The following is a 23,674-nucleotide window of genomic DNA, read 5'->3' as shown; positions in this document are numbered from 1 at the left end:
GGGTCCGGAGTGCCACTGACTGCAGTGACCGCCACTTGACCTAGGGGTCCGTAAGGGGAGGAGTGGCACTGCTATCAGTGACCGAAGGACTGGTGACGGGATCTAGGGAGTGGGCAGGGCCGAAGATGTACTGGTTGGGTTGATCCTAGGCCTGGCCAAGCTGGCCATCTGCGATTCACGGCGGCAGGTGGAAGAGGGCTTTGCCCGAGACTGATGCGTGCCCCTTTCCCGGGGTTACGTCCGCGCCCGTGAGGTGTTGGAGAGGGTGATGTTATTTGTAACATAGTTGTTTGTAATTTAATGTCTGAATAGTTTGGTGATTCTGTAATATGGTGGTGGGTGTGTCACCACGGTTTTGTGTTTTTTAAAAAATTTGTATCATGTTGGAATTTAAATAAATTATTTTTTTGATATGAAAAAAAGGGGGACATTTAGGTTCTTCATATCCAAAGGGGTTCAGAGAGCAGTCAGGGAGAATTGTGCCAACTTCACCAAGAATGGTGACACATTCCAGACTGACACATTTTAAGTATGTGACCTTTGTCAGCCATAAAACTAAATGTTAATGAGTTTATTATAGGTAGTCAGTTCCAAATATGTTGAGCAAAGGAGTTCAAATGATAGAACAGAAGGGCTGTGGTGGGTAAATAGTACTTGTAGGCTTGCTCAATAGACACAGCTGTGTACGTGCAATTAGTTTAACAGTACTGTTAGGCATTTCGGAAAGCAGTGATGATTACCACAGCAGGCAAGAAACAGGAAAAACAATGAACTACAGATGGTTTTCCAAGGAAGAACACAAAGTGCTGGAGTAACTCAGAGGGTCAGGCAGCACCCCGGAAAACATGCACAGGCGACGTTTCGGGTTGGGGCCCTTCTTCAGGGTGATTGCATGGTTGGGGAAGAAAGAAAGCTAGAAGCAAAATGGATGTTTTTTTCCTATGGAAAATTACTTTGAATTTCCTGTTCTTTTTACTAATTGGATACAATTCATAGATCGTGTATTTTCTGGTTGTAAAGCACATTGTGTTTTCGAGATTATACTTTAAAAAATCACAATATTTCCGTCGTACTTGGACCATAAATAAATAAATGAGAAATGAATTTGCGCTAGCATAAAGGGTACATGCTGATAGAATTATACGATGTGGAAACAGGCCTTTCGGCCCAATATGCCCACACCAGCCAACATGTCCCATCTACACTAGCCCCACCTGCTTGCGCTTGGCCCGTATGCCTCTATACCTGTCCTATCCATCTACCTGGCCAAATGTTTCTAAAATGTTTCAATTTCAGATTTGCAATAGTCCCAGCCTCAACTACCCCTTCGGCAGCTCGTTCCATACACCCACCACCCTTTGTGTGAAAAAGTTACCGCTCGGGTTCGTATTAAATCTTTCCCTCCTCACCGTAAACCTATGACCTCTGGTCCTCGATTCCCTGACTCTGGGCAAGAGACCACTGCGGTCAAAGAACAAATTTGAAAGGTTTATTCCAAAGTTAGCAAAACCACCAATATACACTTTAATAAAATAGTTGAGTGGTATTCATGTTTCAAGTACTTCAGTGGAAAACATTTCAAAATATATTTCTTAGTAAGATGGACAGTCAAGGTGAGATGGAAATACAATATACTGAACACCATGCACCTTTGTTGTATCTGTGTTTTGAAGCCATCGTCATTTATGAAGATCAATGTGGTTCAGGGGAGCAAAGGAAATTCCTCGCTACTTGTGCACTTCCGGATGAAATATGTCCCTAAGTGTAAACCTAAAAGTTCAGACAAGCTCAGACAAGATCTACTGAGACAGCTGAAGGTAGTCATAAACAACAGTGCACGTTACCAGTTCTCAGTTTGCAGTGTATACATTCGCACACGCACACGCACACGCACACAGATGCACACAGATGCACACACACACACAGATGCACACACGCACACACACACACAGATGCACACACACGCACACACGCACGCACGCACGGACGCACGCACGCACGCACGGACGCACGCACGCACGCACACGCACGCACACACACAAGCACACACACACGCACACACACAGACACACACACACACACACACACACACACACACACACACACACACACACACACACACACACACACACACACACACACACACACACACACACACACACTCTTAATCCACCTCCTCAATGGTTGGTCCCGAGGAAGCGTCACTCCCAACATGGGGACCAGATGATTGACCAGGGGCCGCTCCTCGGTACAGTTTGGCGACGATGGGATGACAGATTTTCTCCAGCTCTTTCTGCTTGTGCTCGAATTCCTCCTTCTCCGCAGTCTGGTTCTTCTCCAGCCATGATATCGTCTGGTCACACAGGTCAACAACCTTCCTCTTGTCGTCCGCGCTGATCTTAGTCCTCAAATTCTCATCCTCCACCGTGCTCTTCATGTTGTAGGCGTAGGACTCCAGGGAGTTCTTGGCCGCGACCCTCTGCTTCTGCATTTCATCCTCGTTCTGGTACTTCTCCGCGTCGTGCACCATTCTGTCGATCTCCACCTTGCTCAGCCGGCCCTTGTCGTTAGTGATGGTGATCTTGTTTCTCCGGCCAGTGCTCCTGTCGACAGCAGACACGTTGAGGATGCCATTGGCGTCGATATCGAAGGTCACCTCGATCTGTGGCACTCCACGAGGGGCAGGTGGGATGCCGCTCAAGTCAAACTTGCCCAGGAGGTTGTTGTCCTTGGTCATCGCCCTCTCGCCCTCGTACACCTGAATCAGGACACTCGACTGGTTGTGGGAGTAGGTACTGAAGATCTGGGTCTGCTTGGTGGGAATGGTGGTGTTCCTCTTGATGATGGTGGTCATGACACCGCCCGCCGTCTCCAGACCCATGGACAGAGCAGCAACGTCCAGGAGAAGCAGATCCTGGACGTTCTCCGACTCGTCCCCCATCAGAATGGCCGCTTGGACAGCCGCCCCGTAGGCCACCGCCTCGTCAGGGTTGATGCTCTTGTTCAGCTCCTTGCCGTTGAAGAAATCTTGCAGCAGCTTCTGGATCTTGGGGATGCGGGTGGAGCCGCCGACCAGGACAATCTCATGGATCTGTGATTTTTGCATCCTGGCATCTCTCAGCGCATTCTCCACCGGCTCCAGCGTGCCTCGGAGCAGATTGGAGTTCAGTTCCTCAAACCGAGCCCTGGTGATTGAGGTGTACAAGTCGATGCCCTCAAACAGAGAGTCGATCTCAACGTTGGCTTGGGTGCTGGAAGACAATGTTCTCTTCGCTGCCTCGCAGGCTGTCTGCAGCCTCCTCACCGCCCTCTTGTTCTGGCTGATGTCCTTCTTGTTTTTGCGTTTGAACTCCTCAATGAAATGGTTGACCATGCGATTGTCAAAGTCTTCTCCACCCAGGTGGGTGTCGCCGGCGGTGGACTTCACTTCAAAGACACCGTCCTCGATGGCGAGGATGGACACGTCGAAGGTGCCGCCACCCAGGTCAAAGATGAGGACATTGCGCTCTTCTCTGCCCTTCGCGTCCAGGCCGTAGGCAATGGCAGCTGCAGTTGGTTCGTTGATGATGCGCAAGACATTGAGACCAGCGATCGCACCGGCATCTTTGGTTGCCTGCCGCTGGGAGTCATTGAAGTAAGCGGGCACGGTGACAACAGCGTTGGTGACACTAATGCCCAGGTAAGCCTCGGCCACCTCCTTCATCTTGGTCAGCACCATGGAGGAGATCTCCTCCGGGTAGAAGGTTTTATACTCCCCCTTGTACTCTACCTTCACCTTAGGCTTCCCAGCGTCGCTCACCACCTGGAAGGGCCAGTGCTTCATGTCGGCCTGGACCACGGGGTCGTCGAACCTCCTCCCGATGAGCCTCTTGGCGTCGAAGACGGTGTTCTCCGTGTTCATGGCCACCTGGTTCTTGGCAGCTTCGCCGATGAGCCTCTCGTTGTCGTTGAAGGCCACGTAGCTGGGGGTGGTGCGGTTGCCCTGGTCGTTGGCGATGATTTCCACCTTACCATGTTGGAAGACGCCGACACAGGAGTAGGTCGTGCCCAGGTCGATGCCGATGGCGGTCCCCTTGGATCCTGGCATCTCCGTCTCTCAATTGCATTCACTCGGTACCATCGGTGACACGCAAGCCTGCAAAGCCAACCCTTTGCCTCTCTTGACCCAAGTGCGGCCGCACACCTTTACCTGTGGGCCAGGGCGGTGACGTAGGTGATTGTGACGTCCCAGGCCGCCGTCCAATGGGCGCGCGAGGGGCCGGCGATTGGCGGAAAGTGTCGAGGCGGCCGGCCAATGGGCGCGAGAGGGGCCGGCGATTGGCGGAAAGTTGTCGAGGCGACGGCCAATGGGCGGGCGGGGAGACGCCGGGGAAGGGGTGATGGCGAAGAGAAAGAAACAAAGAAAATAGATGCAGGAGGAGGCCATTCGGCCCTTCGAGCCAGCACTGCCTTTCATTGTGATCATGGCTGATCGTCCCCTATCAATAACCCGTGCCTGCTTCTCCCCATATCCCTTGATTCCACTAGCCCATAGAGCTCTATCTAGCTTTCTCTTAAATCCATCCATCGATTTGGCCTCCACTGCCCTCTGTGGCAGGGAATTCCACAAATTCACAACTCTCTGGGTGAAAAAGTTAATTGAATGAAAGACATTCTTGCCATAGAGGGAGTACAGAGAAGGTTCACCAGACTGATCCCTGGGATGTCAGGACTTTCATATGAAGAAAGACTGGATAGACTCGGTTTGTACTCGCTAGAATTTAGAAGATTGAGGGGGGATCTTATAGAAACGTACAAAATTCTTAAGGGGTTGGACAGGCTAGATGCAGGAAGATTGTTCCCGATGTTGGGGAAGTCCAGAACAAGGGGTCACAGTTGTCACAGGATAAAGGGGAAATCCTTTAGGACCGAGATGAGGAAAACCTTTTTCACACAGAGAGTGGTGAATTTGTGGAATCCTCTCCCGCAGAAGGTAGTTGAGGCCAGTTCATTGGCTATATTTAAGAGGGAGTTAGATGTGGCCCTTGTGGCTAAAGGGATCAGGGGGTATGGCGAGAAGGCAGGTACAGGATACTGAGTTGGATGATCAGCCATGATCATATTGAATGGCGGTGCAGGCTCGAAGGGCCGAATGGCCTTTTCCTGAACCTATTTTCTATGTTTCTATGTTTCTATGTTTCACCTTAGTCTTAAATGGCCTTCTCTTATTCTAAGACTGTGGCCCCTGGTTCTGGACTCGGCCAACATTGGGAACATTTTTCCTGCATCAAGCTTGTCCAGTCCTTTTATAATTTTATATGTTTCTATAAGATAACCCGATCATCCTTCTAAACCCCAGTGAATACAAGCCTAGTCTTTTCAATCTTTCCTGATATGACAGTCCCGCCATCCCAGGGATCAATCACGTGAACCTACGCTGCACTGCCTCAATCACAAGGATGTCCTTCCTCAAATTAGGAGAGCAAAACTGTACACAATACTCCAGATGTGGTCTTACCAGAGCCCTGTATAAGTGCAGAAAAACCTCTTTACTCCTCCCGTTATGAAGGCCAACATTCCATTAGATGGGTGGAGGAGGCGAAGAGAGGAGGGAGGGGAGGAAGGTAGGTAAAGGGTGGGGAGAAGAGGAAGAGAGAGTGGGAAGGAAGAGAGAGGTGGTAGAGAGGAAGAAAGAGGGGGTGAAAAGTGGGGAGGGGGAGTGGCTAGGAAGGAAAGAGAGGTGAGGGATGGAGGGTGGTGGGTGGGTAGAAAGGGGTGTGTGGGGAGGGTGTGGTAGAAAGGGGGGGGGTAGAAAGGCGAGTAGGGAGGGGGTGTAGAAAGGGGAGTGGGGAGAGGTAGAAAGGGGTGGGTGACCATGATCAGCAGAACTACAACAAGGAACTGCTGACGCTGCTATAAAAAAACAAGAAGAATGCTGGAGTAAAGGGAGACGAAAATGGTGGAGAAACTCAGCGGGTGAGGCAGCATCTATGGAGCGAAGGAAATAGGTGACAATTCGGGTCGAGACCCTTCTTCAGACTCGACCCGAAACGTCGCCTATTTCCTTCGCTCCATAGATGCTGCCTCACCCGCTGAGTTCCTACAGCATTTTTGTCTACCTTCGATTTTTCCAGCATCTGCAGTTCCTTCTTAAACAAGTGCTGGAGTGAGGTCAGTTGGTCAGGCGGAATCTTTGGAGAGCGTGGATGACGGATTCGGCTGGAACTCGAACCTTGCGTGTACCGAAACCCGCAGAAAATAGATCAATTGCGGAATATTCCAGCACTACTCCCGCTCCCCTCCCTGAATATCTGTTATCAAATCAATTTGCAGAAGATACCGTTTAATTTCGGGTTCAACCTGTGAACGCAGCCCATTCCAGACACGGACCGGACTAGACTCCCTACCATTGACTCCATCTAGTCAAACTGCCTCTGGAAAGCAGCCAACAACATCATAATAACCCAGGTCATTCCTTTTTCTCTTCGCTCTAAAAAAAAAATCAAAAAAGGAACACAAAGTGCTGGAGTAACTCCACGGATCAGGCGGCAACTCTGGAGAATGCACAAGCGATAATTCAAGTCTGGAATTAGACATAAAATGCTGGAGTAACTCAGCGGGACAGGCATCGCTGGAAAGAAGGAATGGTTGTCGTTTCGCGTCGAGACCCTTCTTCAGACCCCATTGATATATTATCTTGTTAAATAGAACACATTCATAGTTTATCCTTCTCTCTACAATATACAATAGACACTAGGCAATATGTGCAGTGCAGGAGTAGGCCATTCGGCCCTTCGAGCCAGCACCGCCGTTCAATGTGATCATGGCTGATCATCCACAATCAGTACCCTGTTCCTGCCTTCTCCCTATATCCCCATCTTCAAGAGCCCTATCCAGCTCTCTCTTGAAAGCATCCAGAGAACCGGCCTCTACCGCCCTCTGAGGCAGAGAATTCGACCTATTGCACTTGGGTGATTGTTTCTTATGTTTAGTATTACCTGATCTGTTTGGATATCACGCAAAGCAAAGCTTTCCACTCTGCTTCGGTACCCCAAACCCTAAACCGAAACCTTACCGGCGTCTTTGTGGCGACTCTTTTGTTTAAATTGGGTGCAACAAAGAATTTCACTGTTTCTAGGTATATGTGACAATATAATATAATCATCATAATTTACAATAATCTATTTATTTATTGTATTTATTTATTGTATTTATTCGAATTACGTGCCTTGGTGCTTCAAGTATGTAAATGAAATAAACCAAAAAATGGTTTCATAATTTACAATCATCTATTAGAGATATTGTGTTTATTCGAATGACGTGCCTTGATGCTTCATGTGTGTAAACACAGCAACGAATAAACTCTGAGCTATGAACTGCAAAATACTATATTATTATTTGTTATTTGCACTATATTTGTTATTTATTGGACCTTTTCTTGTTTCCCCGTTATGTAGAATGTTTCCATATTCACATATTCTGTTGTGCTGCAGCAAGTAAGAATGTCATTGTCCCGTCCGGGACAATAAAACACTCTTGAAATAAACCCCAAACTGTTTGGACTTTAGAGCTCGGTTTTAAAATATATTTGTGAATGAAAAGGATTTGAGTATAAGTGCAGGGAGGTTCTACTGCAGTTGTACAGGGTCTTGGTGAGACCACACCTGGAGTATTGCATACAGTTTTGGTCTCCTAATCTGGGGAAAGACATTCTTGCCATAGAGGGAGTGCAGAGAAGGTTCACCAGACTGATTCATGGGATGGCAGGACTTTCATATGAAGAAAGAGTGGATAGAATCGGTTTGTACACGCTAGAATTTAGAAGATTGAGGGGGGATCTTATAGAAACTTACACAATTCTTAAGGGGTTGGACAGGCTAGATGCAGGAAGATTATTCCCGATGTTGGGGAAGTCCAGAACTAGGGGTCACAGTTTAAAGATAAGAGGGAAGTCTTTTAGGACCGAGATGAAAAAATCATTTTTTACACAGAGAGTGGTGAGTCTGTGGAATTCTCTGCCACAGAAGGTAGTTGAGGCTATATTTGGCTATATTTAAGAGGGAGTTAGATGTGGCCCTTGTGGCTAAAGGAATCAGGGGGTATGGAGAGAAGGCAGGGATGGGATACTGAGTTGGATGATCAGCCATGATCATATTGAATGGCGGTGCAGGCTCGAAGGGCCGAATGGCCTACACCTGCACCTATTTTCTATGTTTCTATGTTCCTGTCTGTAAATTTGCTCCTGCATTTCTGTTTCCATTAGTGGCTGCAGTTTCATTATTTTAAGTCAGTAAAGCACTTAGGGGCACTTTCTGCTCCATGGTCTCTGGATACCTTCATACTGAACGCTTGCAACCAAATAACATCGATTGCCTTGAACGGCAGTGGGCGCTCTCGGCACTGCAGGGGGTTCAGCAACTCCATGTGGCGGGAAGCATTTTTAGTTAAAATGGCTGCAAAAGACCAGGTTGAGAGTTGGACCGAGGAGGTAGTTTGTTCCATCTGCCTGGATTTCTTCACCGATCCGGTGGCGCTGGAGTGTGGGCACAACTTCTGCCGCTCCTGTATCACACAGAGTTGGGGCAGGGAGGCGAGAAACTCCTGCCCGGAATGTAGAGAGGAGTCTGCAGACCGCAGCCTCAGGGTGAATCGGGCCTTGGCGAGACTGTCTGAGAAAGCTCGAACACTGAGCCTGAATCTCAAAGGGAAGAAAAGTAAACTTCACTGCGAGGAACATCAGGAAGAACTGAAGCTGTTTTGTGAAACGGACAAGAAACTGATCTGTTTGATTTGCACAACTGCGGGGGAACACAAGTCTCACAGCTTAATGCTGATAGATGAAGCAATTGAATTCTACAAGGTAAAACCAAATCACTTTTGATCACATCATTGTCTCATCGTTTCTATATTCTCTGACATTTTTATTCTCTGACCTGGAACCCCAACCCCAGGAACAGGTGGAATCTTCTTTCGAATCTCTCACAGAAAAGGTATCAGAGATCGAGAAGCTGGAGCAGGAACAGAAAGAGAGCATTTCTGGAGTTCAGGTGATGCTTTGTACTATCGATTTAATGTTTTAGTGTAGATTTCATCCCTGTGACGTGTGCAATAATTTGGCACCTCAGAGCTCAGTAGGCAAGGGCCAGAACTCTTGGGAGAGGTTGAGCAGCCAAGGATTTTACTTCCAGGAGCGCAGCAGTCTGAAGAATGGTCTGTGGCAGGTGTATAATATGAAACAAAATTATACGTTGGATGGTAAATTTTCTACTCTGAGTAGGGGGGTTGAGAATGTGAGGGCACAGGTTTTAGGTGAGAGGGAAAAGATTTAAAACAAACATGAAGGCCAACTTTGGTGGTGGGTACATGGAACGAGCTGCCAGATGAGGTAGTTGAGTTAGATACCGTAACAACATTTAAAAGATATTCAAACAAATTTGTGGATAGATAAGTTTTAAAACTGTCTTGGCCAAATGCGGACAAGTGGAAATAGCGCAGATGGGGCATAGAAACATAGAAAATAGGTGCAGGAGGAGGCCATTCGGCCCTTAGAGCCAGCACCGACATTCATTGCGATCATGGCTGATCGTCCCCAATCAATAACCCGTGCCTGCCTTCTCCCCATATCCCTTGATTCCACTAGCCCCTAGAGCTCTATCTAACTCTCTCTTAAATCCATCCAGTGATTTGGCCTCCACTGCCTTATGTGGCAGGGAATTCCACAAATTCACAACTCTCTGGGTGAAAACGTTTTTTCTCACCTCAGTTTTAAATGGCCTCCCCTTTATTCTAAGACTGTGGCCCCTGGTTCTGGACTCACCCAACATTGGGAACATTTTTCCTGCATCTAGTTTGTCCAGTCCTTTTATAATTTTATATGTTTCTATAAGAACCCCCTCATCCTTCTAAACTCCAGTGAATGCAAGCCCAGTCTTTTCAATCTTTCCTCATATAAAAGTCCCGCCATCCCAGGGATCAAGCTTGTGAACCTACGCTGCACTGCCTCAATCACAAGGATGTCCTTCCTCAAATTAAGAGACCAAAACTGTACACAATACTCCAGATGTGGTCTTACCAGAGCCCTGTACAACTGAAGATGAACCTCTCTACTCCTATACTGAAATCCTCTTGTTATGAGGGCCAACATTCCATTAGCTTTCTTCACTGTACCTGTAAGCCAATTTTAAGTGACCGGTGTACAAGGACACCCAGGTCTCGCTGTACCTCCCCCTTACCTAACCTAACCCCATTGGGATAATAATCTGCCCCCTTGTTTTTGCCACCAAAGTGGATAACCTCACATTTATCTATATTATACTGCACCTGCCATGCATCTGCCCACTCACTCAACCTGTCCAGGTCACCCTGCAACCGCCTAACATCCTCTTCACAGTTCACACTGCCACCCAGCTTTGTGTCATCCGCAAACCTGCTAGTGTTGCTCCTAATTCCCTCTTCGAAATCATTAATATATATGGTAAACAGTTGCGGCCCCAACACCGAGCCTTGCGGCACTCCACTCGCCACTGCCTGCCATTCTGAAAAGGACCCGTTCACTCCTACTCTTTGCTTCCTGTCTGCCAACCAATTTTCTATCCACATCAACACCCTACCCCCAATACCATGTGCTCTAATTTTAGTCACCAGTCTCCCGTGCGGGACCTTATCAAAGGGTTTCTGAAAGTCTAGATACACTACATCCACTGGCACCCCTTCATCCATTTTACTTGTCACATCCTCAAAAAATTCCAGAAGATTAGTCAAGCATGATTTCCCTTTCATAAATTCATGTTGACTTGGACTAATCCTTTTACTGCTATCCAAATGCCCCATTATTACCTCTTTAATAATTGACTCCAGCATCTTTCCCACCACCAAAGTCAGGCTAACTGGTCTGTAATTCCCCGTTTTCTCTCTCGCTCCTTTCTTGAAAAGTGGGATAACATTAGCTATCCTCCAATCCACAGGAACTGATCCTGAATCTATTGAACATTGGATAATGATCTCCAATGTGTCCATGATTTCCAGAGCCACCTCCCTGAGGACCCTGGGATGCAGACCATCAGGCCCCGGGGATTTATCATCCTTCAGTCCCATTAGCCTACCCAATACTATTTCTCGCCTAATGAAAATGTCTTGGTCGGTATCCAACATCCCTTGCTGTATCAGTCTATGAAGTCTGTCAGTCTAAGTGGTGCTGCTGTCTGCTAGTTCTGGTGACCTGGTTCTATCCACTGAGGGTTAATGGACACATGAAATGGAATAGGTTGCAGGGAATTGTACTGGGGAAATGGGAATGATGTGATTTTACATTAGACCAGTTAGTCTAACATCGGTAGTGGGGAAACTGCTAGAATCAGTTATTAAAGATGGGATAGCAGCACATTTGGAAAGTGGTGAGTTCATTGGACAAAGTCAGCATGGATTTATGAAGGGTAAATCATGTCTGACGAATCTTATAGAATTTTTCGAGGATGTAACTAGTAGAGTGGATATGGGAGAACCAGTGGATGTGTTATATTTGGACTTTCAGAAGGCTTTCGACAAGGTCCCACATAAGAGATTAGTATACAAACTTAAAGCACACGATATTGGGGGTTCAGTATTGATGTGGATAGAGAACTGGCTGGCAGACAGGAAGCAAAGAGTAGGAGTAAACCGGTCCTTTTCACAATGGCAGGCAGTGACTAGTGGGGTACCGCAAGGCTCAGTGCTGGGACCCCAGCTATTTACAATATATATTAATGATTTGGACAAGGGAATTGAATGCAATATCTCCAAGTTTGCGGATGACACGAAGCTGGGGGGCAGTGTTAGCTGTGAGGAGGATGCTAGGAGGCTGCAAGGTGACTTGGATAGGCTGGGTGAGTGGGCAAATGCATGGCAGATGCAGTATAATGTGGATAAATGTGAGGTTATCCACTTTGGCGGCAAAAACAGGAAAGTAGACTATTGTCTGAATGGTGGCCGATTAGGAAAAGGGGAGATGCAACGAGACCTGGGTGTCATGGTACACCAGTCATTAAAAGTAGGCATGCAGGTGCAGCAGGCAGTGAAGAAAGCGAATGGTATGTTAGCATTCATAGCAAAAGGATTTGAGTATAGGAGCAGGGAGGTTCTACTGCAGTTGTACAGGGTCTTGGTGAGACCACAACTGGAGTATTGCGTACAGTTTTGGTCTCCTAATCTGAGGAAAGACATTCTTGCCATAGAAGGAGTACAGAGAAGGTTCACCAGACTGATTCCTGGGATGTCAGGACTTTCATATGAAGAAAAACTGGATAGACTCGGCTTGTACTCGCTAGAATTTAGAAGATTGAGGGGGGATCTTATAGAAACGTACAAATTAAGGGTTGGACAGGCTAGATGCAGGAAGATTGTTCCCGATGTTGGGGAAGTCCAGAACAAGGGGTCACAGTTTAAGGATAAGGGGGAAATCTTTTAGGACCGAGACGAGGAAAACATTTTTCACACAGAGTGGTGAATCTGTGTAATTCTCTGCCACAGAAGGTAGTTGAGGCCAGTTCATTGGCTATATTTAAGAGGGAGTTAGATGTGGCCCTTGTGGCTAAGGGGATCAGGGGGTATGGAGAGAAGGCAGGTACAGGATTCTGAGTTGGATGATCAGCCATGATCATATTGAATGACGGTGCAGGCTCGAATGGCCGAATGGCCTACTCCTGCACCTATTTTCTATGTTTCTATGTTCTATGTTTACTTTCACCAAATATTTCAGAATTATCAAGACTAGCTCTTAAATTGCAATGGTAATGAAAGCTACGGATTAAATACATGTAAATGGGATTAGTGTAGAAACGTATAGAGCCCTGCATCGACATGTTGGGCCGAATGACATATTTCTGCACTTAAGATTGACATATTATATTGATTCTCATCTTTCATCTGACAGGAAGAGTCACACAACCTTCAGTCACTGATCACATCCCAGTTTGATGAACTGCACCAGATTCTCACTGAGAAAGAGCAGTGCTTACTCGGAGATGTTCGGGAAGAAGTGGCGAAGATTGTAAAAACAATGGAGAAAAATCTTCAGGAGATACAAGAGAATTTAAATTCCATTCAGGAGGAACTCTCAAAGTTACAGGAACAGACAGACCACAAGGACGGCGTGTTATTTCTGAAGGTGAGGGGTTACACTACAGTTTGGTGAAGTGAAAGTGCACAGTCACAAAGTGGTGGGTTAAATTTCTGAAATAAATGCTGCATTTACCAGTAATTCAGCACTGGGTCAATGTTCCGTCTGTTCCATCTACTCTCCACATTCGACAATAATGCCCCAAATTCCGGGAATTTATTCTTAACCCTCATGTATTTATCCCACTTCAACTTCAATTTATCTGCAATATTGTCTTCAGGCCACCCTGTTAGTTCCACATTCTGTTTCCTGCGTTTCAAGAGTTGGGAAATGGGAATTATCAGAGGGTTTTTTATAGCAATTTGCTGAAATACCCGCTGTCAGGATGTGACGATCCATCTCAGTCTATTGAGATTTGTGTTTAATTTATTTCAGGAGGAAGCTGGTCGCAAGAGCAGGTAGGACGTGCTTTTGTCTGAAAAAATTATATTTTTACAGTACAGCTCAAAACAGCTAATGCTCAGTTTCTAACCAGCTGTTAAATATTTGCAGGGTTAGAGATGAAACCAAATCAATATCGGTGGTATATGGCCCGTTGCCCATTGAAAACTATGATCGCACCTTTTTCTACAACATGGCATTGAGAGAAACATCTGATCTCATCAAACGAGGTAAAACTGATACCTTTCCCATTGTTCTTTTTAAGACATCTTTATGCAATATTTATATGTGAAGATTAATGGTATTAATGGACTCTGGGGGAAGCATCACAGAGACAGAGAGCGAAGTTTGTTTGCAGGTGAACAAATCCTTGCTCCTGGGAGAATGGGTTTTAGGCTGTGGGCCGAGCATCAAAAATGTGTCTAGAAATAAGATTTTGTGACCCAAGTCACCAAACTACATGAAATTTTCACATATTGTGTAAACAAATTTATATAAATCAACCCTGAAACTCGATATGAAGAAGTCTTGCACATTTTTTATTAAATTAGAGAAAAACCGGAAAAATGTCGGGAATTTTTTCGTCCAATCAAAGCACGTTTAACATTGAAGGTACACAAAATTGCTGGGGAAACTCAGCGGGTGCAGCAGCATCTATGGAGCGAAGGAAATAGGCGACGTTTCGGGCCGAAACCCTTCTTCAGACTGATGGGGGGTGGGGGAAAGAAAGAAGGAAAAGGGGGAGGAGGAGGAGGTCGGATAGGGACCCAATCCGACCTCTCTGTCCTGGGTCTCCTCCATTGCCAGAGTGAGCAACAGCGGAAATTGGAGGAACAGCACCTCATATTCCGTCTGGGGACCTTGCGTCCTTATGGCATTAACATAGAATTCTCCCAATTTGGCTAGCCCTTGCTGTCTCCTCCCCTTCCTTAACCCTCTAGCTGTCTCCTCCCACCCTCCCATCCGCCCGCCCTCGGGCTCCTCCTCCTCCTCCCCCTTTTCCTTCTTTCTTTCCCCCACCCCCCATCAGTCTGAAGAAGGGTTTCGGCCCGAAACGTCGCCTATTTCCTTCGCTCCATAGATGCTGCTGCACCCGCTGAGTTTCCCCAGCAATTTTGTGTACCTTCGATATTCCAGCATCTGCAGTTCCCTTTTGAACACGTTTAACATTGAATTGTCTGCCAGTTGGCCAATCACACGCTTGTTTCAGGCTAGCACACAAAATGGCTGAGGGGGCTTCACAGATGCCTGTTTTACTGGAGATTCCGATTTGTTGTTCTGTGGAATAAATGTCGTGGAAACTTGCAGCAGGTTAATTGTATTTAGTGGGAAAAGCATTAAAAAGGCTGAAGAAAGTGCTGCGAAGTGGATTAAAGTGCAAGAAAGCCTTGAAAGTCCCTGCCGATGTGCTGGAACACAAAGAAGCCCCCCAGGAACCAACTCTAACTAAAAGGTAAGACTAAAGTCTGAATTTATGAAAATCTATCTGTATGGACTTTAATTAATTTAATATAATGTGAATAAATTCATTCAATCATTCATTCATTCATTCATTCATTCATTCATTCATTCATTCAATCAATCATTCACTCACACACACTCACTCACTCACTCACTCACTCACTCACTCACTCACTCACTCACTCACTCACTCACTCACTCACTCACTCACTCACTCACTCACTCACTCACTCACTCACTCACTCATTCATTCATGAAATTGAGGGCCTAAATTATAACACAGTCAATTAAACATTGTCACTAATGCCAGCTTGTTGTAGAGTAATAAGTCTTTAACAGCTAATCTCGGAGCTGCCTGCGAAAACTTACCGGGAAAAAGTGCTCCGACCGCGGGGCCTAGGTACTCTCGGTAAAGTGAAGCCGCGGTCTCAATTAATAAGCGGCCGATTCGCGATCGCGGAGCCACGGATCATCTCCGCGGGTGGGCAGGGCGGGGGGGGGGGAGGCTGTACATAGTGCCGTCTGTAGCGGTCGTTTTCAGACCCCGATAACGGGAGAAAAACGGAGGGATATCGATCGCTCTTTACCGGGAGTACCTAGGTCCCGCGATCGGAGCACTTTTTCCCGGTAAGTTTTCGCAGGCAGCTCCGAGATTAGTTGTTAAAGACTTATTACTCTACAACAGGCTGGCATTAGTGACAATGTTTAATTGACTGTGTTATAGTTTAGGCCCTCAATTTCATGAATGAATGAGTAAGTGAGTGAGTGAATGAATGAATAAGGAATGAATTAATTAATTAATTAATTAATGCATTTATTCGCATTATAAAATGGTGCAATTAAATTAATTAAAATCCATACAGACAGATTTTCATAAATTCAGACTTTAATCTTACCTTTCAGTTGGTTGGTTCCTGGGGGCCTTCTTTGTGTTCCAGCACATCAGCAGGGACTTTGAAGGCTTTCTTGCACTTTAATCCACCGCAGCACTTTCTTCAGCCTTTTTAATGCTTTTCCCACTAGATACAATTGACCTGCTGCAAGTTTCCACGACATTTATTCCACAGAACAACAAAACTGAATCTCCAGTAAAACAGGCATCTGTGAAGCCCCCTCAGCCATTTTGTGTGCTAGCCTGAAACAAAGCGCGTGATTGGCCAACTGGCAGACAACTCAATGTTAAATGTGCTTTGGACTAAAAAATTCCCGACATTTTTCCGGTTTTTCTCTAATTTAATAAAAATGTGCATGTCTTCTTCATATCGAGTTTCAGGGGTCTAAGAGTAAACCTAGCAATTATAGACCTGTTAGTTTGACGTCAGTGGTGGGCAAATTAATGGAAAGAATACTTAGAGATAATATATATAAGCATCTGGATAAACAGGGTCTGATTAGGAACAGTCAACATGGATTTGTGCCTGGAAGGTCATGTTTAACTAATCTTCTTGAATTTTTTGAAGATGTTACTCGGGAAATTGATGAGGGTAAAGCAGTGGATGTTGTGTATATGGACTTCAGTAAGGCCTTTGACAAGGTTCCTCATGGAAGGTTGGTTAAGAAGGTTCAATGGTTGGGTATTAATGGTGGAGTAGCAAGATGGATTCAACAGTGGCTGAATGGGAGATGCCAGAGAGTAATGGTGGATGGTTGTTTGTCAGGTTGGAGGCCAGTGACGAGTGGGGTGCCACAGGGATCTGTGTTGGGTCCACTGTTGTTTGTCATGTACATCAATGATCTGGACGATGGTGTGGTAAATTGGATTAGTAAGTATGCAGATGATACTAAGATAGGTGGGGTTGCGGGTAATGAAGTAGAGTTTCAAAGTCTACAGAGAGATTTATGCCAGTTGGAAGAGTGGGCTGAAAGATTGCAGATGGAGTTTAATGCTGATAAGTGTGAGGTGCTACATCTTGGCAGGACAAATCAAAATAGGACGTACATGGTAAATGGTAGGGAATTGAAGAATGTAGGTGAACAGAGGGATCTGGGAATAACTGTGCACAGTTCCCTGAAAGTGGAATCTCATGTAGATAGGGTGGTAAAGAAAGCTTTTGGTGTGCTGGCCTTTATAAATCAGAGCATTGAGTATAGAAGTTGGGATGTAATGTTAAAATTGTACAAGGCATTGGTGAGGCCAATTCTGGAGTATGGTGTACAATTTTGGTCGCCTAATTATAGGAAGGATGTCAACAAAATAGAGAGAGTACAGAGGAGATTTACTAGAATGTTGCCTGGGTTTCAGCAACTAAGTTACAGAGAAAGGTTGAACAAGTTAGGGCTTTATTCTTTGGAGCGCAGAAGGTTAAGGGGGGACTTGATAGAGGTTTTTAAAATGATGAGAGGGATAGACAGAGTTGACGTGGAAAAGCTTTTCCCACTGAGAGTAGGGAAGATTCAAACAAGGGGACATGACTTGAGAATTAAGGGACTGAAGTTTAGGGGTAACATGAGGGGGAACTTCTTTACTCAGAGAGTGGTAGCTGTGTGGAATGAGCTTCCAGTGAAGGTGGTGGAGGCAGGTTCGTTTTTATCATTTAAAAATAAATTGGATAGTTATATGGATGGGAAAGGAATGGAGGGTTATGGTCTGAGCGCAGGTATATGGGACTAGGGGAGATTATGTGTTCGGCACGGACTAGAAGGGTCGAGATGGCCTGTTTCCGTGCTGTAATTGTTATATGGTTATTTATATAAAGAAATTTACACAATATGTGAAAATTTCATGTAGTTTGGTGACTTGGGTCACGAAACTGCAGAATAAAGCTCCTCGACCCACAGCCTATTTGCTGTGCTGGGTGAAATTACGTAGACTAGGCCAGTGTACTCGAGAGTTCAGGTGTATTAGAGGAGATCTCAGTGAAAGTCCTTACAGGGCTCAGTGGGCTGGATGCAGGGAGGATGTCTCCCCTGTCTATGAGGGGTCTGGAGTCAGCGGAAACCCTCTCAGAATGTGGGCTGAACCATTTAGGACAGAGACAAGGAGACATTACTGCACGCAGAGACTGGGCAACATTTGGAATTCCCTGCACTGATGGCTGTGGATAATCAGTCATTCACTGCTCTTGGAGCCAGAGAGCCATGGTTGTACATTACAGAGTCAGGCCCTTCAGCCCATCACATTCATGTCCACCTTTTTTCCCAGCTACACAAATCCCAATTGCCCACATTAGAACCATATTATTCTACACCTCGTTTGCTAAATCGCGATGCCTCTTACATGTAGTGATTACATCTGATTCCACCACCTCCTCTGGCAAAATATTCCAGGTATTTACAACTCTTTGTGTGAAGAAAACTGTGTCCTCCAGTATTGATATACCTGCATGACAATAAGGTTTCGATGATCTAGGCTATATCCTGCTGCAGACTTTGACAGACTACCTTGCTATCCACAACATTACCCGTTCTCCACAAACTTAGCAGTCACACCTCCTACATTCACATCCAAGCCGTGAAAACATGAAATAAACAGCAAAGGTTGCAGCACCGATCTCTGCTGCGCACCACCAGTCACAGACCTCCAGGCAGCAAAATCATCCTTCTACCGCTACCTTCCACCTCCAACCACCAAGTCAATTGTGGGTCCATTTTACCAACTCGTCTTGGATCCCACCTGCATTCGATTTCTGGACCAGCCTTACATGGAAAACGTTGTCAAGTCCCTCAGTGAAGTTCATATATTGCTTCACAGTTTTGGTCTCCAAATCTGAGGAAGGACATTATTGCCATAGAGGGAGTGCAGAGAAGGTTCACCAGACTGATTCCTGGGATGTCAGGATTGTCTTATGAAGAAAGACTGGATAGACTTGGTTTATACTCTCTAGAATTTAGGAGATTGAGAGGGGATCTTATAGAAACTTATAAAATTCTTAAGGGGTTGGACAGGCTAGATGCAGGAAGATTGCTCCCGATGTTGGGGAAGTCCAGGACAAGGGGTCACAGCTTAAGGATAAGGGGGAAATCTTTTAAAACCGAGATGAGAAGAATTTTTTTCACACAGAGAGTGGTGAATCTCTGGAACTCTCTGCCACAGAGGGTAGTCGAGGCCAGTTCATTGGCTATATTTAAGAGGGAGTTAGATGTGGCCCTTGTGGCTAAGGGGATCGGAGGGTATGAAGAGAAGGCAGGTACGGGATACTGAGTTGGATGATCAGCCATGATCATATTGAATGGCGGTGCAGGCTCGAAGGGCCGAATGGCCTACTCCTGCACCTAATTTCTATGTTTCTATGTTTCACAATGAGATCAAAGTGTTCGTGGTTGTACAGACACATTAAATCCACCTCCACTATAGAAAGCAAGTAAACAGTAGCAGATTGCCTCGTACGTCCAGTCCACTCCCGTTCAGTATGATCACGGCAACTTCACCCCACATCTCTACATCCTCTTTAACCACCTCTAATTACCACTCACACCAGTCTCCTCATCTTCCAATCTGCCTCTCCTTTGCCATCTACTGATATTTAAATACCCGCCTTATTTCTCCATCTTCACCCACAATATCTCGTTCATCCTCACTTTCCCCATTCGTTTCCCCCGTCCGCACGCCCCCGACCCCTCCCGTTCCCGATAATCCGCGGAATTCCACCTCTCCTGCCCGGTTGAGGAACCCTGCGAAAGATATCTGTTGTCCACCTGCTGTTGTTGGGGTAAGGTTTCAGTTGTCTGCCCGCCTGTGGCTGAGGCCGAGTGGCTTCTCCCCCTCCCCGTCCCAGGGCCGCGCTGCCCGAGTTTCCCCCTTCTCTGATTCTCTGCTTCTTTGAATCACTTCCCTCTGGAAGGCGACTCCGGACTGTCAAAGCTGCCACAGCCAGACATAAAAACAGCTTTTCTTCCACGAGCATTAGCTCTATTCAATAACCAAATATCTGTGGCCTCCTTTTACTCTGGTTATTATTATTTAATTCACATGTTTAAACTATAATGTTCTATTATTAATGTTTAATGTTTTACGAATCATTCTTAACTGTCACTGTATGTCATGTTGTCACTTGCAGGCGGAGCACCGTCAAATTCCTTGTTTGTGAATACTTGGCTAATAGACTTATTCATTCATTCTCCCACCAGTCTCCGTCACCATGGATGTGGAAACAGCCGGTCCACTCCTTGAGGTGTCTCGGGATCGGAAGAGGGTGAGATGTGCCCGGATCTGGAACCGGAGGAGTCTCCCTGATACCGGGAAGAGGTTTACACACAGTACGTGTGTGCTGGGATCGGAGGGATTCACATCGGGGAGACATTACTGGGAGGTGGAGGTGGCGGGGAATCGGGGCTGGAGTCTGGGAGTCGCCGCAGAGTCCGTGGAGAGGAAGAGTACGGTCACACTGACCCCGGAGACTGGAGTCTGGAGCATCAGGAGGTGGGATGGCACGTTTCATGCATTCACCTCCCCTCGATCCCGTCTTCCCGCCCGTCCCGTCCCCACAAGGGTGGGAATTTATCTGAGCTACGAGTCCGGGACAGTTTCTTTTTACGACGCGGGCACCAAGTCCCATCTCTACACCTTCACTGGGAATAAATTCTCGGAGAAACTTTATCCTTTCTTTGAGCCTTCGGACGAAGTCCATTGGCTGAGAATCAGCTCCGGTTCCGCTCCGGGTGTGTAAAAGGGTCGGGTCCCGGGACCGGCGTCAGGTGCGGGGCTCAGGGGCTGTGGGGCAGAAACCTGGTGGACAACAGGTCGGCACTGAACGAACGGCTCCCATTTAATCTCCAAATTCCGCGTCGTGAAACCCCAGTGAGCGCGGAAATAAAACCAGGGGGAATGTAAATGTGGGAAGAGTGAAATAAACAGCAACTGAAATCAGAGCTGTCTGTCTGTCGATCCGTTCATTTCAACGCGTTAACCACGTCCGGCAACGGAACAGAAATTACTTTTGTGAAAATATAAAGATTGAAACAATTGGGTTCGGCGGCGGGCGGCGGGTACTGAGCTCCGGGCTCCCACAGGTCCTAAAGTCCATAGTTGAACGTGGATACATAGATCATCCCTTGATTCAGTCACCACCAGACCCCACCCTCACCTCTCCCTCAGTTACATCAAGTCTACATTGCTGCTGCTTCCTGCTTTCGTTCACCGCATCCATTAAATTCATTAGTAATAGGAGTAGAAGAATTAGGCCATTCGGCCCATCAAGTCAACTCCGCCATTCAATCATAGCTGATCTATCTCTCCCTCCTAACCCCATTCTCCTGCCTTCTCCCCATAACCTCTGACACCCATATCAAGAATCTATCTGTCTCTGCCTTAAATATATCAACTGACACAGTCTTTTGTTGCAAATAATTCCACAGATTCGCTGCCCTCTGACCAAAGAAATCCCTCCTCCGACCTTCTTAAAAGAATTTCATTTAATTCTGAGGCTGTGACCTCTTGTCCTGGACTCTCCCACTAGTGGAAACATCCTCCCCACATCCACTCTATCCAAGTCTTTCACTATTCTGTATGTTTCAATGAGGCCCCCCTTCATTCTTCTAAACTCCAGCAAATACAGGTCCAGTGCCGACAAACGCTCATCATATGTTAACTAACTCATTCCTGGGATCATTCTTGTAAACCTCCGCTGGACCCTCTCCAGAGCCAGTACATCCTTCCTCAGATATGGTGCCCCAAATTGCTCACAATATTCCAAATGCTGCCAGACCAGCGTCTTATAGAGCATCAGCATTTAACGCTTCATCTCACTCATTGCCAGTTTCCAACCAGCTCCCACTTTCCGCTGCTCGAGCACCGACTCTTCCCATCGCTTTTCGCCGTCTCCCCGTATCAGGGAAAACGAGAGTGACCAAAATCCATTCCAAGCCCGCAGAAGCCATAGGCTGCATCGTCTATCCTGTTTGCGCTTCGGAAATGGAATATTCCCTCCAAGATCGAGTGCGTACACCAACAACCCGCTTACATTTGCTCAATGGTCCACTTCGCGAAAAAGCCGTAGTAGTTCATGGGTAGATTTTAGCGCCATCTTGGGAACCGGCTTCATGATTAGTATCTTTGCCTGCGTGTACAGAGTATGCAGCGGCACGTTAGTCAAGCCAGCGCCGCATACTAATGTTATTATATTAAGGCACATTAATATGGGGCCCCATTAGTCTGCAGCCGAGATTAAGTGAGTCGAGTCAGCTTGCATAGCAACAGCTTTCCCAGCTCCGTGTACTTACCGCGTTATTCCTGAGGAAGTAATTTCGGACCATGCAACTAATTTAATTCATTGTGCAAATTTTTTGAATGGGATTGCAGTGAAAAATGCACACACTCTGGGAGGGAAAAAGTGGGAAGTTTCCCCGATCTGTCCTTGGGTGCTTGCATTCATTCATTCATTAACTTTTATTCACGTATTAAAAAGTAATTAAGTGGCAGGTAATTTGTTTAGACATTGCACACAGTAAGTAACAAAATGGCCAATTGTGAAAATGAACACTGAATAAGTTCTTATCGACTTCTCATTTAAGATTGAGAAAATATAATGTAAACATATTTTATTTTGTGAATCAAACAATTAAATGAAAAATGCAATTTTTAATTTTAAAAGTTCCTCAAGTATAATTTAGACAACATTTAAATGATTTAATGTGACCTAAAAAAATCAAGATCATGGTATATGTTAAATTCAAAACTAAACTATGGTAGCAATGTACATTATTCACGTCTAAAGCTAGCACTTCTGTATCAGTGTAGGTATGTATACACTACATTTTATTACACTAATATAGAATGAAAAAATATCTTGGCATGTGTTCATGGATACTTAATTCACAATATTAGGATTTCATAGAGAGAAGGAGAGAGAGATTGAAAGAAAAGGGTAGCTCAACAAATAATTAGAGGAAATCACAAAAAAAATAGAGAAATATATATATACTAGACTAAGTGGGACCCGTTGGGTCCCATGTTCACACAGGAGATGGGTCCCCCAATGCAATATTCCACCTATCCATCAAATCCAATATTGGTGGCCAGTGGGAGGGGGAGGGGGGGCTTTCCTGGGCACTAGTATGGGTGTTGTGGGCCGAAGGGACGTTTCCAGAGGGTTTGTATGGACATTGTGGGCCGAATGGATTCTTGGGACGGCAGCTCAGTCACTCAGGTCTGGTGGACTGGCAGCCCAGTCACTCAGGCCTGGTGGACTGGCAGCTCAGTTTCTCAGGGCTGGTGGTCTGGCAGATCAGTCTCTCAGGGCTGGTGGGCTGGCAGCTCAGAAACTGCCAGAAATTCTGCCCAAAACAGGTGAGAGACTGTGAGAGAGAAGGGGGAGAGGGTGGAGAATCAATTTTAGACATTTTTCATCTTTTTCTACTGATCACAGCAATGAAAGAGGAAAGTCTATCCTGGCCTGGATCTTACAGGGAGCCAATGAAGGGAGGGAGAAAAATACTGGGGTGAGGTTTAATACTTACAGGGAGAATACTTACTGATGGGCCGAAGGGACTTTAAGAAAATAAAAAATCTGAGTGAAATCTCAGTGAAAGGCACTTTTTCTGGTCTTTTCCTGGCCTGGCATAGGTCTTTTGGCCAAAATGATCCTCCTTGGCTAATACGGGCATTTTGGGAAAAAGGGACTGGTTTCTGGGCTAATAGGGGCCTTGTGGGCCGAAATTAGTGGTTTCAGGTAGGCCAAAGGTGGGCTGGCAGTTGACTCACTCAAGGATGGTGGGCTGGCAGTTGACTCACGGCCACCAATTCATTTCATTTCAAGCCGAGTG

General features: G+C 46.1%; 2 protein-coding genes across 2 annotated transcripts; one reads left to right on the top strand and one right to left on the bottom strand.

Moving 5' to 3' along the window:
• Positions 1-1,475: 1,475 nt before the first annotated feature.
• On the bottom strand, positions 1,476-4,187 carry LOC116989847 (heat shock cognate 71 kDa protein-like). Its single transcript, XM_033047411.1, has one exon. It carries the CDS (start codon positions 4,085-4,087, stop codon positions 2,165-2,167), a length of 1,923 nt encoding a protein of 640 aa, XP_032903302.1. The 5' UTR covers positions 4,088-4,187; the 3' UTR covers positions 1,476-2,164.
• A 4,241-nt stretch (positions 4,188-8,428) lies between these two features.
• Positions 8,429-13,897, top strand: LOC116989941 (nuclear factor 7, brain-like). The gene is made up of 6 exons (XM_033047495.1): positions 8,429-8,467; positions 8,555-8,839; positions 8,931-9,026; positions 12,887-13,120; positions 13,508-13,530; positions 13,625-13,897. Exons 1-6 carry the CDS (start codon positions 8,429-8,431, stop codon positions 13,803-13,805), a joined length of 858 nt encoding a protein of 285 aa, XP_032903386.1. The 3' UTR covers positions 13,806-13,897.
• Positions 13,898-23,674: the final 9,777 nt, after the last annotated feature.

The sequence above is a fragment of the Amblyraja radiata genome, chromosome 30 (assembly GCF_010909765.2).
Source record: "Amblyraja radiata isolate CabotCenter1 chromosome 30, sAmbRad1.1.pri, whole genome shotgun sequence".
Classification (NCBI taxonomy): domain Eukaryota; kingdom Metazoa; phylum Chordata; class Chondrichthyes; order Rajiformes; family Rajidae; genus Amblyraja; species Amblyraja radiata.
This window is presented reverse-complemented; position numbering and strand designations above follow the sequence as displayed.